General features: G+C 39.6%; 1 protein-coding gene across 2 annotated transcripts in view; it reads right to left on the bottom strand.

Annotated features, from left to right (window-relative positions):
• The window catches only part of iffo2b (intermediate filament family orphan 2b), a 37,447-nt gene that overhangs the window by 7,518 nt on the left and 14,200 nt on the right, over positions 1-15,729 (bottom strand). For both annotated transcript variants that reach the window (XM_054783967.1, XM_054783966.1), the window contains exons 2-5: positions 6,685-6,745; positions 2,755-2,850; positions 592-762; positions 270-418 (exon numbers count right to left, since the gene is read on the bottom strand). In XM_054783967.1, the coding sequence (XP_054639942.1) occupies positions 270-418; positions 592-762; positions 2,755-2,850; positions 6,685-6,745 (477 nt within the window). The remainder of the gene's footprint in view (positions 1-269; positions 419-591; positions 763-2,754; positions 2,851-6,684; positions 6,746-15,729) is intronic.

Here is a 15,729-nt window from a genome sequence, read left to right as displayed (position 1 = left end):
TTGTGTGTAGCTGCTCTATAGGAGTCCAGGAGTCAATACAAAGGCCCGAAAATTAGTATAATAGGTCCCCTTTAACGCTGAATTCACTCAAGATCAAGAAAGTCAGTAAATTTAGTAGCTTTCTCCTAGCTAGTTTCTGGTTGAACGTAAAGCTGCAATACTCCAATACAAACACTAGAGGGAGGTGAGAGACTATAATAAAGAAATCCTCCCATCCTGGTGCAGGGAGACTGCAGCCAAATAGCATGGTTGTGATGTGCAAAACTTACAGCTGGTTTAGCATACGCTTCATCTCGTCTGTGATGTTGAGCGTCTCCGGGACATCCTCCTCTGAAGGGCTTGGCTCTGCGTCCATCTCAGTGACCTCTTCGTCGGACGCCACTTTGCGCTCTTTCCTCTTGCAGCATGCCACAGCCCCCTGAGAAAATATACACACCCAAGTTCCAATTTTTCTTAGATTCAATGTCCTTGGAAAGACATTTCTTTCATAAGATGTCTAGGTGCAAACTAAACTAATGGAAGTTGCTTTCTGGGAACCCTGAATTCTATTTGCAGAGAGTAAGCTGCTGAGAAACCAAAAATGATACCAACCCTCTCTGGCAGTGACTTGGCCGGGCTGGCGCCGAACATCTTGGACATGTCCTCGGAGTTGCGTTGTTGTGCCACATCGCACAGTTTGGCCGTGATATCGATGCGTCTGCAGATGTCCATGTCCACCCGCCTGGCTTTCTCCTGAATCTTTGAGTCCAGGTCAGACATTTGCTACACGGAAAGGGAAAACATTGTGATTCAATGCAACAAACATCAACTTAATTTAAAGTTAGTGGATGTTTAAATCACTGAGTTGTAGTACTTTTGTAGAACTAAACTAAACTAAAAATCAAACAGCTAGCAAGTCTATTTCTTCAGACATAATACACTCCAAACCAACAGGGGGCAGAAGTTTGCAAGTTGTGGGTTAAATAAGCATATTGCTAACTTTAACTGTAATGTTGTAATTAAGTATATTTAAGCGTGGTACAAAATATTGCAATATATCATTTTACAATAGTGTGAATACACCAGGATCTGCTACCCCTTTTATTGTCTATTTTAGATATAGATACCTACATAGACATCGTAATTTATCATTGTTTTTTCTCAATATATCCATTATCACAATCGCTGTATCATGATACTAATATACAATGATATCGTGATATGATTGCTGAGTTTACAATTAAATTTAAAATGGTTACGTAGCCCATTTAAGTCACTGTACGTTAAAGTTTTGTTGCATACTTTGGGTAGCCTTTATAAAAATGTCTCCACCGAGTAGTATGGTTTAGTTCAGTACAGGACACGTTTTTCAGCTTCTTTTGCAGAGAGTCCACTTTTTAGAAAATTTCTGTTGGGAGTTGCAGCTGTACAATACAGTCTGTATGGAGTGGAAACAGACACGATACTATCCGCTGATTGGCCGACAGAAAATGGTCACTTCCTTGTTAAGAGTAGAATCCAAAGAAAAACAATCCATTCGTATAATAGGGGGAAAACATCGTAGTGTGGATTTTGTGCCGGTACTTTTTGTTTATTTAAATAGCGAGGTGCATGTCTTGCTGGCATGATGTTAGGGTATTTACGTAGCTAACGCACTTATCCATTCCGCTTACATACCCTCGCGATGGAGATGTCAGCCTGATCAGGGTTTAACCAAACTAAACCGTGGCTAAATTCATTATTTGGTTCACTTTCTGACACCCTCTTTTGGCCAGGATGCTGTACAAAATTCTGACGAAAACAAAAAAATATGAATAGGCGTCTTATATTTGGTTTGTAAAAGATTTGTTTAGATTGGGTTAGTTCTTTCAACACAGCCCAAACGTCTTCAACAGGACCACGAATGAGTGTGAAGCGGACCAACACATCTAAGAATTATGACATACGACATAGAAAACCTCTACGACACGTCAAAATCATCACTTCCTAAAATCCACGTTTTCAATACCACTTACCCGTCTCTGGATTTGCACATGTGGGATGAAGTAAAACACAGAAAACATATTTTTACACATTAAAATGAGGGTCAAATGTCTCATTGTATAAGCAGGATAAACAACAAAAGCAAGCGTATTTATCGCTGAGCAAGCCAATGCTAGTTGGGATCGGCCCACTGCGGTCCATCACTGCTGTATATCACTCGGAACCAGAACTGGCAAGGAACAATACAGCACTGCTTCTAACAGGAAAATGCTTTGAGATCTAACTTCAATGGGAACACATTACAAGGATTTTTGCCTCTGTATTTTTTGTTGAAAGGACGGGAGGGGTTTCCGAGATTAGCGCTACACAGGAACAATACATTTAGTCCAGTATGACTCTAAGGGCGTTGAATCTATTGCAACCGCATGGTTCAGGTTGTCTTGAAAGATGTTTCATCATTCCATCAGGCTTCATCAGTTCATGGTCAAAGACTACATAGGACAACTCTATTCTAGATTAGATTATTCCAGATTAGATAAAGTCGAGATTAAAGCTGTCTAAGTTGCCTCTCTCGTCTGAGCAGCTTTCAGTAGTTTATGCTCAAAGACAAGATAGGACAGCGACTGTCCTATCTAGTTAACAATGACCTGATTAAACCTGCTCGGATGAGAGAGGGAAAACGTCTTCTGAGACAACCTGTACAGTCCAGCTGCGATCGATTCAATCGCCTGAGAGTACAATGACGTGGATGAACGAGAATCTTCACAGATACAGTCCAGAATGAGTACTCACATCACTCATCAGGCTCTTGAAGACCACCAGCTCCGCCTTCAGTCTCTCCACCTTGTCGTTCAGTTCATCCTGAATCTCTGACGACTCTCTGGCCCGCTGAGTGGACGTTAAAAGAAAACACACGCCTCTATTAAGGACGCAGTTGTGGTTATCTTATTCCAGCGGTTTGACCATGCATCAAAATCTGCAAGCGTCCCATCAGAGGCTTGATTTCCTAAATCCATTAATTGGTCACGGCAATAAACGTTATAATCTTCAAGTATTGAATTTGTGGAGTGCAGTGATGGATGAGCGGGTTCATTGAAAACGCCTTTCCAGTTTTTTTTATTTGCTGCTTGAACCATACTGGGCTCAAGATCCACATGCATTGATTGATTAGTGCATTGATTATTGCCATGTATTCCCTCAACCCTAGCAGCTTAAGGGAGATGCACATCTACCCCTTTCATCCAATTGAAACCACGCTATCTTAATGTTCATCTTCAAGTCACTTAAACGTGGTATTTTCATTTCATTATTGGCTAGACATCAGGATTATGCACAAACTACTTGTCCTGAAGTGGGACAAGGAAGAAACCATTAAGAACTGGTGTGGATGTGGATAAACATGGATGCAAGATTTATTCTACCGTACCTTGGACCTGTAAATTAAACCAAGCTGGACCCTACAGACCCAGCAGTAGGTTCCGCAGATTAGCAGTGCAAATTAGTGTGTGAGAAAATGTTTTCTTTTATTTTGACTGCGTGCTTTAACAAAGCATACCTTGAAAACAGCGTCATGTTTGTTAAAAATGTATAATAAGTAAGGCATTACAGCAGATCCCTGCATATTCACGATTCAGCATTCGATTGAGAATGCAACCCCCTCAGAGAGCGAGGATCTACTGTGTTTAACCGCTGTTGACGTTTTGTTGTTATTACATTTTATTGCACTGAGGGAGCCTGCATGGACACTCACACTGAGCGATTCTGCAAAAAAGTGAATCATGATTTTCTTGGTGCAGTGCTCTGGGACGTTTCTTTCTTCACACTCCTGCACACCAGGTTAAGAGCCATGTGCTTACATTTGAAAGAAATCACTTTTTTTTGCTAACATTATCATTAGACTCCTCATTGTATTGTTCTGCTTTAAAAAAAAAAAATTGCAATGGTCTTTCAGCCATGTTTCATGGAAGGTCCCGGAAGGACAGTTGACGGGTGACTTTTTAAAAAATACAGTAGAAATGAATAGAAAGAGCCATCAAATCAAAAACATGGCCCGCTCGCTCACTCGACAGTACATTCTTGCATGTAATAAAGACCAGTCGAATGAGAAGTAAATTCATGAATGCAATCGCCAGTCAACCTCGCTGGCCAGGGCAGCACTGCCAACTCGCCCTGGACGGCGAGAGCTGGGGGTGTGAAGAGGAAGTGTTGGCCGTGTTCCAACAACAGTGGAGAGTGAGTCCTTAAGTAAAATAGCAACTTGTTGCATATTTTTTTTTCTTAATTGATGTTATTTTAGAAATTAGATATGTTAGTGTGAACTGAGTCAAGTTGTGCAACAGGGTTTTATTTGGGTTATGCTAAAACTGTTCAAGCGTATAATAATACTTGTCCACATGGACCGAAAATGATATCTCCATCTTTAATTTTCATGATGTTATCACATTTTCAAAAAAATACTCAATACTTCTATTTGACCTTACCTTATAATTGTTTTGTTGAAGAACTTTTATGCTAGAATTTCCATGAATTTCTCAGTGAATAATGCACAAATTCGGGCGTGTGTGGAGGTGAGTGTTTACCCATGATGGTTCAATCTAGTGCAGATCCAAATAGGATAGTTTGGCCTTGAAGTTTGCACTCAACTGATTCGAAAAGAACTGTACCTTCAATAGCAAACGGCTTGCATCTTTCCCATAAAGCAACATCTTTGTGTTTGCTGTAGGTTAAAGCCCCCGGGGGGGACACTTCTCCACCTCTGTGTGGTGCTTTTTCTGCTGACCTCCAGTGCAAATGTGCACAGTACCGCCAATCGATGTGAGCGAACGCAGAAAGAGGTCAGGACGCCGACTGCCACTGCCACTGTTTGCCTCTAGTTGTGTCACTTTAAACTGGTTAGGATTCTGTTTTGTACATACTGTATACAGACTCTTGCAGATGGTTTTGTAATTGTGCATTAGCATCTTTACCAAGTGACAAATGGCCAAAGATGATGCTGAGTGTTAATATAGTCCTTTAACATTTTACGTCATTCTCCACAAACCAGGCAGCATCCAGCTAACTAAAATACAACCCCCTGCTTCAGAATTCGAATGGTATAGTCCAGTCTATCTAATCCTTACGTCATTCTCCATGTCACAGTGTGCCGCTCCATGATTGTTTTCACGGTTTGCTGTTTGAAAGTCTCCCCCTGCCTAGAATGCAAATGCTCGAATCCTGGCCGTCTAATCCAGGGGTGTCCAAAGTGAGGCCCACGGCTGTTTTGTAATTGGCCCGCAGCGCATTCTACAAATATATTAAAATTCTACTAATATAACTAAAAAAAAACACACAACAGCAAAAATGGAAAAATCAGCAGTAATTTTACGAGAGTCGAAATATTAAGATAAAAAAAGTTGTCATCTAACGAGAAAATGTTGTAATTTTACGAGAATCACGGACAAATAACATCATTTTAGTAGCATGAAGCTGTAATATTTCAATTAAAAAAAAATATTTCATAAACGAAACAACAAAGACAGTTTAAAATTAGGTTGCAGAAAAAGTTATAAGAATAACGTCATAATTACGAGAAGAAAAATTACACAAAGGAAGTTGAAATAGTTATGAAAAAAATAGAAATGAAAAAACAGCTGTAATTTTACAAAAATAAGTCAAAATATGAAGAGAAAAAAGTTGTATTCTAATGAGGAAAAAACTTGCAATTAAATGAGAATAAACTCTTAATATAATGAATAAAAATAATGCTATTTTAGTAGCATATAGTTGAACTATTAATGAAAAAAAATAAGTTGGAATATTATGAGAAACAAACAGAACAAAATGTCCATCTTTTATGCCGCTTATCCTCACAAGGGTCGCAGGTATGCTGGAGCCTATCCCAGCTGACTTCGGGCAAGAGGCGAGGTACACCCTGGACTGGTCAAACATGCAAACTCCACACAGAGATTCGAACCCAGATCATCCCGATTTCCTGACTGTGTGGCCAACATGCTTACCATTAGGCCACCGTGCGGCAACCAGAACAAAAATGTCATTTTTGAAAAGCTACAATAATCAAAATATTATGGGAATAAAGTCATAATATTACGAGGGGAAATTTAAGGAGATTATTTGAGAAGAAGGAGAAATTAAGAAAACAGCAAAAATTGGAAGAAAAAAAGAAGTATTACTAATAATACCCTTTTTCAGCTCCATCACAAAGCTGAAATGCAGTGTTTTCTTGGAATATATATAACTTCTAAGCATATCTACACGTGTTGCTTTACAAAATATCAAAAGTGGCCCTTGCATCCTTTTATTTTTCAGTATATGACCCTCGGTGGAAAAAGTATGGACACCCCAGGTCTACTCCTATCATCAGGAAGTAGCCTGCTAGTAAACATAATGCCCCCAAAAAATACAACTTTGGTTACACAGATTTAAATGCTCTTTTTGAGTCATGATGGAAGCATTGATGCCCCACACTAAAATAAAAAAAGTTGTCTGCCTTGCTCATGTCAGAGCGCTTACTTTGCTTATTGCAGAAACGACTGTGTGCCACAATGTAGTCAAACACAAATACACAGACTTACATCACATTGCAGAATGGAAGCCGTGTAACCCGAGGACCACCTGTACGCCACTCCACAATTGTTAAACTTCTATTAAACACATTCTTTACATCTTGGTTTTTGTAACGTCATGCCATGATTTGCACGTGGACTGAATGTCTGTTTTCCTAACCTGGTGCAGGGATTCCACTGCAGACTCCAGCTGCTCGCGTTTGGACAGCTCCTCCTCCCATCTGCAACACAACGCAACACAACACAACACAAAGGTGAGCCATTTACTACTTTCCGGGTCCCCTGGGGGCCACAAGACATGAACTAATGCTACTTTTTTCTGATTAGCACTCCAGTGTCTGGTCACACAATGCCTGTGGCAGGCTGGGTGGGTGGGTCCACACACCTGCCACTGCCTCAGTGAGAAAATCTAATACATCGTTTTTGAACTTGTGCGTGTCTCCACTTGGACATTTGAGCGCTTACACACCCAATTCCTTTCATGTTAGCTCAACTTTCACGTAATCCTCATGGTTAGCTCAGTGGCTTACAAAATTACTTTATTGATGGTACTCAACGCAACTGTGGGAAGCAAAAATTAGACATTGGGAAAAACTGCTGGAGTATATTATTCATTATGTACTGTCGGAGACACTGACCGACAATCGGGACCGGTGGCCCTGCTGCTTATATACTGCAGCTAAAAATAATGTTCTAGACCTCATGGTGGCTGCAAGCTAAAATTGGCAGCACACATCGACACCTCCTATCACTCATCAACTGTGCAGCTGCGGCGGCCATACCCTGCTGCCTACTTATCACTTTAGGCTATGGACTGCTGCATTGTGTTACACAGTGTGTGATATGAGCCACTGGGCTGAGTCACACATGCAGACTCAAGAGGTTGAGAATGCACAAAGACTTCATTGAGCAATGAGTGATACAGCAGGACACGTGACCGTGGCACCGACCATAAAATGGTGTACATTCGAGTATGTATTTAATACAGAGTAGTGATTCGATTTCGAAATGATTGTGTGCAAATAAACCGGTTTTGTAGCATGCTTTAGCCACTAGTTTGTCACAGAACATAAGCACATGCAGCATTTAGCCGCTTGTGCCTTTCACACAGAGCCCAGCGAATGGGATATTGCTCCGTCTCAAGGAGAAACCTCAAAATAAACAAGATAATTTCACACTATTGTCCCGGCATTGCAGAACCCCCTGCCATGCAGGCGCCATTCTGCCTCTGTTACTTCTCTAATACTACCTCCAAACTTGAAAAATTGCTGAGCCGACTTTGTTGCCTCCATTCCATGTTGGTGGCATTCATACAGAAGAATGGCATGGGGGGAATATGTCTTCTACATGTTGTGTGAAAAGGGCTTCTGATACTACTAGTGAAAATTGCTGGGTCAACTTTGTCTCGCAACATAGACACAACAGTGACGCAGGGAAAAAGTTATATAAATATATAAAAGCTGTCTTGCATGTTGTATGAAAGGGGCTTCTAATGTTACCACGGGCGTCGGGCGAATTGCAAGGTCGACTTGGTCCCCACATTTAGTGCCTTTTATGCGGCACAGCAACAAGGACAATAGGTAAAAAAAAAAATGTTGACATTGATGTGCTGTGTGAAGGGGCTTCTGATAATACTGTACCTTCAACTTCAAAAAATTACCTGGTTGAGCGGCGCCATTTATACATGATTGTCAAGGAAAAAAATGTTTAAAGATGTTTCTTACATGCGGTGTGAAAGAGGCTTCTGATGCTACCTCCGATGATGGAAAATTGCCAGGTCGACTTTGTCTCCCACATTCTGTCGGTGCCTTTTATACAGTTTTTTTACATGCTGTGTGAAAGAAGCATCTGATGATACCTCTGAAGTAAAAAAAATGCCAGGTTGACTTTATCTGCCTTTGTGAAAAGGGCTTCTGATAGTACCTCCAAAGTTGGAAAATTGCCAGGTCGACTTTGTCTGCCACGTTCCGTGTCCATACTTTTTAATACATTTTTTTACATGCTGTGTGAAAGGGTTTTCTGACGACACCTCTGAAGTTGGAAAATTGCTGGGTCGCCTTTGTCGCCCAAATTTCGTGTCAATTCTACTTACCGTATACTGTACAGCCACCGGGGAAAAAAATGCCATCTTTCACATGTTGTGTGAAAGGGGCTTATACTGTAGCTTCAGTGGCTTCCCAGATAAAAGAAACACCACTGCATGTTGACAATCAGGCAGAGCTGATGTGTGAAGACCACCATGACATTCTGGCACAGTCCCATCACTTTTACCATGGAGAGACAACAACAACACACCAGGAAGTCACTTTGGCCTCACAAGTAGCGTCAGTGGATATTCACTCTCTTAACAAAACTCAGCCTTGTTCCCATTGTGAATGTGCTGTGTCTAATTAAAGAGAAGTATTCCTTTGGCCCACTGAAGCCTTGATACTAAAACTGCTGGCGGTGCTGCTTTACGGATAATACCCCACCCCTCCTCAACTGTCTGTCTGTCCCGGGACGAAGGTCTGCGGAGGTCATGACAACATCACAGGACAACAAACTGACGTAAAGGAAGCCGAACCTGTGCCAATAACACTATTTAATATGCCGTCGATAAACCGTGCACTAAGACAGACGAGCAGGAACTTCATTCACATTTTTGGTGAAATAAAGAAAGTGACCTGCACCAATCTGAAGCCTCCTCACCTCATTCGTGCTTCTATGTGTGGAAAGAGTCACCTATCTGGAGTCTCCTTACACGGACTAACGCCAGCAGGATGCTTGGAGCCACCACAGGTTATGCTCTGTCTGCAATATGCCTCTATAGTAAATCAACAACTGTGTGCTAAAGCCACAGAAATAAAAGCCACACATTAATTTAAGTGCCTATCTGCAAAAAGAAAAATTAAAACCTACAACGATGAAACATGGTGACTAGCTAGCCACAAAAGTGGATCGTATACGTTCAAAAATATTTATTTTAATGTAATGATAAACTTTATTGGGGTAGCACCTGTTTTAAGATGTCATCGAAAGAGTAATAACTTGTTACTTGTTTTAAAAGAATAGAAATGCAAAAAATATGTATTGTATATTTATGTATGTATTGAATTTCCTCTGCTCCTCTGTGTTTTATGTTGTGATTGTAAGGATACATAAAGTGTCCTGAAAGATACCTATAAATAATAATAATAATAATAATAATAATACAACTACTACTGTACTACTACTACTACTACTACTACTAATAATAATAATAAAAATAATTGTTGATAATTCTTTGAATAATTAACAATAAAAGGAATCATTATTGTAGAATTATTATTATTATTATTACAGCTGTTGATGTGTAATTTGTCATATTATTATTATTATTATTATTATTATTATTATGAGTACCCTCATATTTAATTTACTATTTATATTAATTATTTTTAATTTGACCTATTTTTAATTTAATATTTAATTTAATATTGTGATTATAATAAATTTCGAATTCAATTGTAACTATTTTGTTATGTATTTAATGTAACTTACTTCAATACAGAAATATTTTTATTACTTTTTTGGCAAGAGAGAAATCATGCATGGGACAAAATAATGCCTAATAAAGGGCTAAATCATTTCTAATCAATGACCATGTGAATATTACTGCATTTTTAGATATCTATTAGCAATATTTGTGAATAATATTAATAAAACATGTTTTCAGTGAGACATTTAGATCAACTGTCAGATGTAGAATGAATGGAACCTTTTCAATATACATGAGCTACAATACAGTTCTCTGAGTGACTGAGAGTATTAGAATTGCACGATTAACCACACTGAACAGCATTAAGCATGAATGTCAGGGTTTTTGCAAGGTAAATTATTTGCAAGGTATTTCAAAAATGTGTTTCACAAGAAAAAGACAAGATGGTGATGTGGCCAACAGCAACATTCCAGCTGCTAAAGCTCCCCCCGCCATGTGTGCACGTGTGGTATGTCTGGGAGTAACGTTTGTACTGATTGTTTTCCCACCCGAGGATACACAATTTCTTCACACAGCGTGCGCAACCAAACAAGATGTTCTTAGGCGTGTTGCTTTTTAACTGACTGCTGTTTCAGCGATAATGATTTTAACCATAAAACCTCACTGATGTTTACATTTTGGAGCGCTTTGCACGTGATTATATCCTTAGTGGTCATATAATGAACAGTTATCTAACATCCTGATGCTCGCCAACTATTGTGAGCACATAGGTGTGGCTGGGAATCGAGTGACAACTCCCTGTTTAAACTGCAAAAACATGTGATGAATGACTTAAACTTTATAGCCGCTCATTAGAAAAGCTCCTCCTTTTGTAGGTGAACAACTCGAAAACATACTTTACCTACAGTACATACAATAATACTTAATCCCGACAATGTTTGAGTGCGGAAAACGTTGTCCCTGGAGGGGGCTTCGCTATTCATGTCTCCAGAGACATTGGTTAGTGTAGGAATGTTGTTTTTGTCAGACAACTTACGCGTTAAAACCTTCCATAAAGTAGCAGTAACATTAAAATTGTAATAATAAAAACCTTATCTGTTTTTCCTCTTTTAGTTCCCTTTGATTCTTGTCAGGTAAACTTTTAAAGGCGGTTTCTCGGAGAGAGATTAGGTTTTTGGAGAGCATTTTTTCAGAGTTTACACGGAAACAAAACAGCACGGTCGTCTCAGTTTTTCGTTAAGGAGCTCCTGTCCTGTTCATTTCAACGGCTTTGGATTTTGGATCCAAGAGTGGCACTATAGTACGTTTCTTTGAATGAAATACTCTGTAAATATCAAGTTATGTACAGGGCAAATCTGCCTTCTTCTCCTTTTGGCCGCTTGAATTCGGCAGCCTACTCTTATGTGCTAATGGTTATCAGCAAATCGTAAAAAAAAAAGGAAAAAATACAATTGGATGAATGTTGGAGAATTCAGCATCCAATAGTGCTTTGTTTTCTTTCCGAAACAAAGCACCGTTGTTTGTGAAGTGGCGAAAGCAGAGGAGCGGTGACTGTGAGGTAGGTCTTTAGCTCCCCCCAAAACCAAAAAATTCCATTGCCAAAAAAAACTTTCATGTTCAGGAAACAGCGATGGCCGTATTAAGCACTGATTACCACTGGACACCCGGCAAGTTGCCATACATGGCAGTGAGGTTCATGGTTGGTGGGGCGCTGACTCTTGGATTTATTGTTTTATGTTAATACAGGTTGCTTATTAAGAGGATCATTCACTTCTGTTTTAAAAAAATGTCTTATAATTGTTTTCGAATACTTCTTAGTCCAATTTAGTATAGTATTTTTATATTATTTTTGTATTATGTTCTTACCTTTTATCTGTATATATACAGGCAGCCTTTCCTTCTTTCAGAAAAGTTCTGATACTTTGTTGCAAAAGTCTGATCACGTCCTGGTGAGCTTGGGTATATAATCCTCCAACTTGGTAGTCAAATTCATTCATTCATTCAGCAGATGATAAAAATACAGTATCTTGAATGCATTTGACTTTCTGCCAGTTGGTTCTGTTGCTTGATTTTCCTCTATGGAAGAATGTTAGTGACAAGCACCTTCTGCATGCAACGGTGCAAATTCAGTGGTTTTTACTTAAGAAAATGTTAAAAATGACTGGACGCATACAGAAAATACATTTACAATACATTTCAGTGGACAAATCTTAACATTTGTTTTATGTTATTAGGGTTTGTTTTTTTTCCATCATGACGGCACGTCAATGATACACGGACTTCCGAGAGTTGTGACATGAGAAATTCAACAAGATGTCGTGGAACGCTTGTGAAATTTTTCATACCCAACCGTTTACGAGCATTAGGAGTGGCATAAAAATGAAAGCAGGGGCAATTTAAAAACACACCACTCTCATATGGCACTTCCACATCATGTAAACAACAGTACAGTGGATCCCTGCACATTCGCGATTTAGCATTTGTGACCCCGCAAGCCCTAATTTTAATTTTTTTCCTCCAAAAATTGGCCAATTTTTTTTCATTCACCCTAAATCTTTTCTATTTATTGAAATATATGATAATACAGTTGTCCCTCGCCACTTCAGGGTTCAAATTCCATGGCTTCATGCTATCGCATTTATTCAAAAATATATTAATAAATAATTGTCAGGGCATTAAATCCATCGCAACTTGACTGTTCAGGTTGTCTTAGAAGACGTTTTACCACTCATCAGAGCAGGCGTCATCAGTTTATGCTCAAAGCCTAGGTGGGACGCACACCAGTCAGACTAGATAGGACAGCTATAGTTTGGTGCAAGATCCAATCTATTTAACCTCTAAAGCACACATTTACAGCAAGACACACAAGCACAAATCTTCCTTATTCCTTATGTGTCTAATTTGTCTACTATATTGGGTAATACAAGTGTAAATGCGATTATAGGGGTGTTAGTTTGTGTCTACAAGGCTCTAATAATGTTAAAAGCCGCATTTAGAAGGTGGTAAATAGGTGTTCTATGCTGTAACTATGAAAATATTCAATTTATAAATAAGGAATCCTACTTTGCAGAAATTCACTTATGATGGTCAGGTCTGGAACCAATTAAGTGTGATAAAGGAGGGATTACTTTATATGCATTCTTAGCATACTGGATTGAGTTTAGCCCTTTTTTTTCACAAAATGAAAAATATCAGAAGTTTGAACACCCCTGCCTTGTGATATTAATGTAAATGAAGAAGGGAGGCACATTAATCGTTTAAAAAAAGAAGTACGTTTATGTAAAAATGGACTTTTCTCTCATGATATTACCATTAAAATATGGGCTGACAAACACATGTATGTCCATCCCTGTTTTTGTATTTTTCAGGAGCGATAACAACAGTTTTTCAGCTCACCATTTAATAAAAACAGAAATGAAACGAATTAAATGTTGGTGCATTTAATGTTTACATGATGTAATAAAACAGGTTTCATTGGTTGTTTATATACGCAGACGTAAAAAATTGCACAACTGGACATACTTGGCTTTCAGTTGACAGCACCAATATCAATGTTTGATGCTGGGTTTATCGATATTGTATCGTGAGAGAAGGCAAGGCAAGGCGAGGCAAGTTTATTAATAGAGCACCGTTCGTACGCAAGGTACTGTGATTCAAAGTGCTTTACGGAAAAGAAGGGTAAAATCACTTCATAAAATCATTCCATAAAAACATAAAATCGTTCTAAAATCATTACATAAAATTCCAGAAGGCGATCCATTGCGATATTGATATTAGGGCAGACCAGAAGCATTTTCCAAGAACGTGTAAAAATGCCGACTCCAGTGTGTGAAAGGCAGGACGTATACTAAGCAATTTCAATGGTGCCACTGCAACGTACTGTAATTATCCTCATGGGGGTCAGGGAGTGTTATATGATAACACATGCATGGATCAATACGTCCGACCTCATGAAAGACAAACATTTTAGCGCTGAAACGTGAAGTCAGCCATAATCAATCACAGTCATTCAGGATGTTTCTCTTCCTTTCCAGCATTCCTTGTCCTTTGTTTGGGAAGGTCAGGCTTCCATGACGCATGCAAGGCTTTCCTGGGAGAAAACCAGGGCGGGAAGCGTGATTAAAGTGGGTCATCGATTAAATGTCAAGACGCTCCGTGATCTATAACATCCACATTAGCGACGTGTGCTAGTCATGCCGCGGTGGTAATTGGATTGGTGTACATCTGGGCGTCTGGCAGCACATTGGGGGGTTTCCTTTTAAGAGACCTTAACGTGGCAGCTCTCTCGTCCATATCTTGTCCATGGAGACCATTGGCCTGCATCCAATGTGTATGGACATTCATTCCGCGCTCAGTCAATCATGTAAACATTGCAAGGGAAGGTCCGCAAAGTGTCACGGCACACATCCCCTTACTCTGCTTTATGTTCACCCCAGCGTGCACCGCCTTAAATGGAGTCTAGACGCCACATAGACTGAGCCGGGGGAGGGTTTGCTACTTGACCGCAGATGCTTTGCCCGAGCACAATTTGGACACACCACAACTGTATGCTTCCAACTTTGTGGGGACAGCTGGGGTAAGACCCCTTTTTGTTTCAGCATGACCTTTGACCTTACAAATGAACAAAAAAAATCCCACAGACACACTCCAAAATCTTTTTTTTTTTTTTACTTCCCGTAGTTCTAATTTGCTAGTGGTTACATTATTTTTGTCCATATGGTGTACAGTAGAACCTCGATATTTGTGGGTTACGTCCCGTACCCCCAAGGAATAGCGGTCAGCCGTGAATAATAGATGTACTCATAAAATGCCTCTAATATACTTCTCCCACTAATTAAACACACTTTAAATTAAGTTTTACACGCGAAGAAACAATTACAGGCATAAAAGATACAGTGTTGGACTTACAAAACCAACACAATATGACGTCTTGTGGCTCCTGATGCTGTATTGTATGAAAAATGGATTATGTGTATGTGCATGAGCTGGTGATGGGTAGGTGGTGTGTAGGGGCTGTTCAAGTGGTAGAGCGGTGTGTTTTTGTGCTTGTTGTGTATTATTGTTTTTTTTGTATTGTTTTATGATATTTTCATGTTATTAATCTGGAGCTGACCTTCAACCCCTGACCTATGGCAATAGAGTAGGCATGGTCGGGGGGGGAGGCTGTCGAATCCAAGAGTTTTTGGCCAAGAGGAGAAAAATGCAGATTTACCTTGTACACAATTTGAGATTTATGGAGTATTTCATTAAAAGAAACTTAAATAGTGCTCCGCTGGGATCCAGTATCATATTAAAAGCCCCTGAAATGAGTAGGATAGGACCCCTTTAAGGATCTCCGGGTGCAAACACACATTCAGCCTCCAAATGTGAGCAATTAAATTTACGTCCAGTAAATTGTACAGTCAAACCTGTCTTAGCGGCCACCTTTATAAAACGGCCACCTGCCTATAGCAGCCACTGAAAAATCCCCCGCAGCAAATTTACATGTTATAAACCCCATGTATAGCAGTCACCTGCCTAACGCGGCCAGCGGCCACCCATTTTGTCTCCCTTAGTCAATATCTGGCCGCATATAGCGGCCAAATTACCGACCTAAATAGAAGCTTCATGCTAATGACACTCTGCCGTATAAAAAGTAAAATATTAAAAACAAGCGTAAAACATTACTAGCACAGCTTTGTTCTGTGGGTCGTGGATAATAATGCAGTCTCCCTCTAGTGGCCGCTATAGACAAGTTTGACTGTATTT

Source organism: Dunckerocampus dactyliophorus, chromosome 8, assembly GCF_027744805.1.
Source record: "Dunckerocampus dactyliophorus isolate RoL2022-P2 chromosome 8, RoL_Ddac_1.1, whole genome shotgun sequence".
Classification (NCBI taxonomy): domain Eukaryota; kingdom Metazoa; phylum Chordata; class Actinopteri; order Syngnathiformes; family Syngnathidae; genus Dunckerocampus; species Dunckerocampus dactyliophorus.
This window is presented reverse-complemented; position numbering and strand designations above follow the sequence as displayed.